Raw genomic sequence first — 2,342 nt, forward strand, 5'->3', positions numbered from 1 at the left:
ATCTGCTGTTTTCCTTGATCACATGAAAGAGAAGCGGAAAGAGAAAGAAATCAAGAAGGAGGGTGGTTGGTTTGGTTTTTTTTGTGCCTTCCTAAGTGAACAGAAAGGAAAAAAAAAAAAAAGAAAAAAAAGCAGTCCAGTTTTAAATGCCTTGATATGTACATGTGCAGGTTCAAAACTTTAGGTTGCTCTCCCGCATGGCGTGGTGGGTTGATAGCCCCAGCAGCAGTGGCGAAAGTTGACAACCCCCCACGGCTGACCCCTCATGTCCTCTCTCGCCTAATCGAATTTTACATGTGTTTCCAGATAGCTGATCAGCTTCCCTGGATTTCGCTGACGCCACAGGAAAGCTTTGCCTGAAGATGGAAACACTGGAGTCAGAACTGACCTGCCCTATCTGTCTGGAGCTGTTTGAAGACCCGCTGCTGCTGCCTTGCGCTCACAGCCTCTGCTTCAACTGCGCGCACCGCATCCTGGTCTCCCACTGCGCCACCAACGAGCCGGTGGAGTCTATCACCGCCTTCCAGTGCCCAACCTGCCGCTATGTCATCACCCTCAGCCAGCGCGGTCTAGACGGGCTCAAGCGCAACGTCACCCTGCAGAACATCATCGACAGATTTCAGAAAGCCTCGGTCAGCGGGCCCAATTCCCCCAGTGAGACCCGCCGGGAGCGGGCGTTTGATAGCAACAGCATGTCGACCTGTGAGAAGGTCCTCTGCCAGTTCTGTGACCAGGACCCTGCCCAGGAGGCGGTGAAAACCTGCGTTACCTGCGAGGTGTCCTACTGCGAGGAGTGCCTGAAAGCCACTCACCCCAACAAGAAGCCATTCACCGGTCACCGTCTCATCGAGCCCATCCCAGACTCTCACATCAGGGGATTAATGTGCTTGGAGCATGAGGATGAGAAAGTTAACATGTACTGCGTGACCGATGACCAGTTAATCTGTGCCTTGTGTAAACTGGTCGGGCGACACCGTGACCATCAGGTGGCAGCTTTAAGTGACCGCTATGACAAGCTAAAGGTTAGTGCTACCTATTGGCCTTCCTAGCAAAGCAGTGTGTGGTTGGGAAGGAAAGTGCCTTTTGGTTGCATGCTGAGTTCCTCATTAGGGCAGGGGGTGGGAAAAGTAGAAGCATGGTCTCTAATCAGACAAGATATGCATACAGATCTATATGTGCATTTGATCATCACCATTTAAAAGGTGTCAGATATTGCTCAAGGAAAGATTTCTCAGTTGTGCTTTGAGTTTTCTATCATAAGGAATATGCCGCATATACTGCTGTTTAGTTGAATTTTCTTATCTAGCTACAGCTTTATTCACGGCAGCTGGCAATGTTTAGTGCTGACTGCACATACACAGGCACTGATTGAAATGTCAGGCTTTCTTTGCGTATGCTCCACTGTTGATTATTTTTATTTGGTTGCTTTCATTGTGAAAAACCCTTTGCATCACTGTTAACAGGAGATGCATTTATCTCTGCTGGCTTCGGGGATGCCAGCTGCTCGTCCAGCCAGGGAAACCAAATGCCGGCTCCACTCTTCCCACACTACCTCCCACCTGGGCTCTCAGGCAGCGTCGTCCTGGAAACAAAACCAAAATTGTTTCTGGGCTACTTGTGCTGTTCCCACGGTTCAGTGAGCTCCCAGCACACCTCCTTCCCGGCTCTGGAAGCCCCCTGACCCTGTGCAGGACCCCTCGGCAGGGTGGCAGTGGGCAGCCAGGTCTCAGGGTGCTCTTGGGGGTTCTCCAGGCTGACAGTGGAGGCAGAGCTCCTGCAGAACAGCAAGGCCAAGGCCGGTGGCCTCCCATCTGCCTGGGTGTATGCTCCTCTCATGCTGATTTTGGTGCTGCTGCAGAGCAAAGGCAGGAACTAAGCATCCCGTGCCTCCCTCCACCCACTCTCTCCATACGGTCTGTGTGTGCCTGCGTGTGACTTGGGGGGATTTTTAAAGATGGACTGCAAATTGAGAAACCACAAGTATGGAGGGCAAAGCTTATCTGCCAGCCTTCTCACACAGGATTTCAGAGGTGGGGAAAGCCACTGAGTTAGTAGGTTTAACTAACTGGAAGGCTTTTCTTAAACACCTTCAGACAAAAATGTGTGGCTGCACACATGTATAATAACTTTAGATGGTTGCAGGTGAAATCTGCATACACATGCTATGTGGGTTTTGTGCCTCTTCACATGTGTAAACAGGCAGAGCATATTCGATGATTATAGTAACATAATGAAAGAACCTTCTTTACTTGGACCTGTGAACCTGATAGCTTCCTTTCATCTCTCAAAGGCTTTTTTATTTACTAAGGAAAACTTGGTTTGCTTTTTTCTTTTTTTCTTCC

The 2,342-nt window shown here is 49.7% G+C and overlaps 1 protein-coding gene across 2 annotated transcripts in view; it reads left to right on the plus strand.

Moving 5' to 3' along the window:
- The first annotated feature begins 305 nt into the window (after positions 1–305).
- LOC104404510 (E3 ubiquitin-protein ligase Midline-1) overlaps positions 306–2,342 on the plus strand; it is a 102,013-nt gene continuing 99,976 nt past the window's right edge. Inside the window, exon 1 of one of the 2 annotated variants that reach the window (XM_010012956.1) lies at positions 306–1,022. In XM_010012956.1, coding sequence (XP_010011258.1) covers positions 363–1,022 — 660 coding nt within the window. In that variant the 5' untranslated portion in view covers positions 306–362. The remainder of the gene's footprint in view (positions 1,023–2,342) is intronic. The other variant, XM_010012957.1, reaches the window with a different exon arrangement.

This window comes from Nestor notabilis, unplaced genomic scaffold (assembly GCF_000696875.1).
Source record: "Nestor notabilis isolate BGI_N333 unplaced genomic scaffold, ASM69687v1 scaffold5014, whole genome shotgun sequence".
Classification (NCBI taxonomy): domain Eukaryota; kingdom Metazoa; phylum Chordata; class Aves; order Psittaciformes; family Psittacidae; genus Nestor; species Nestor notabilis.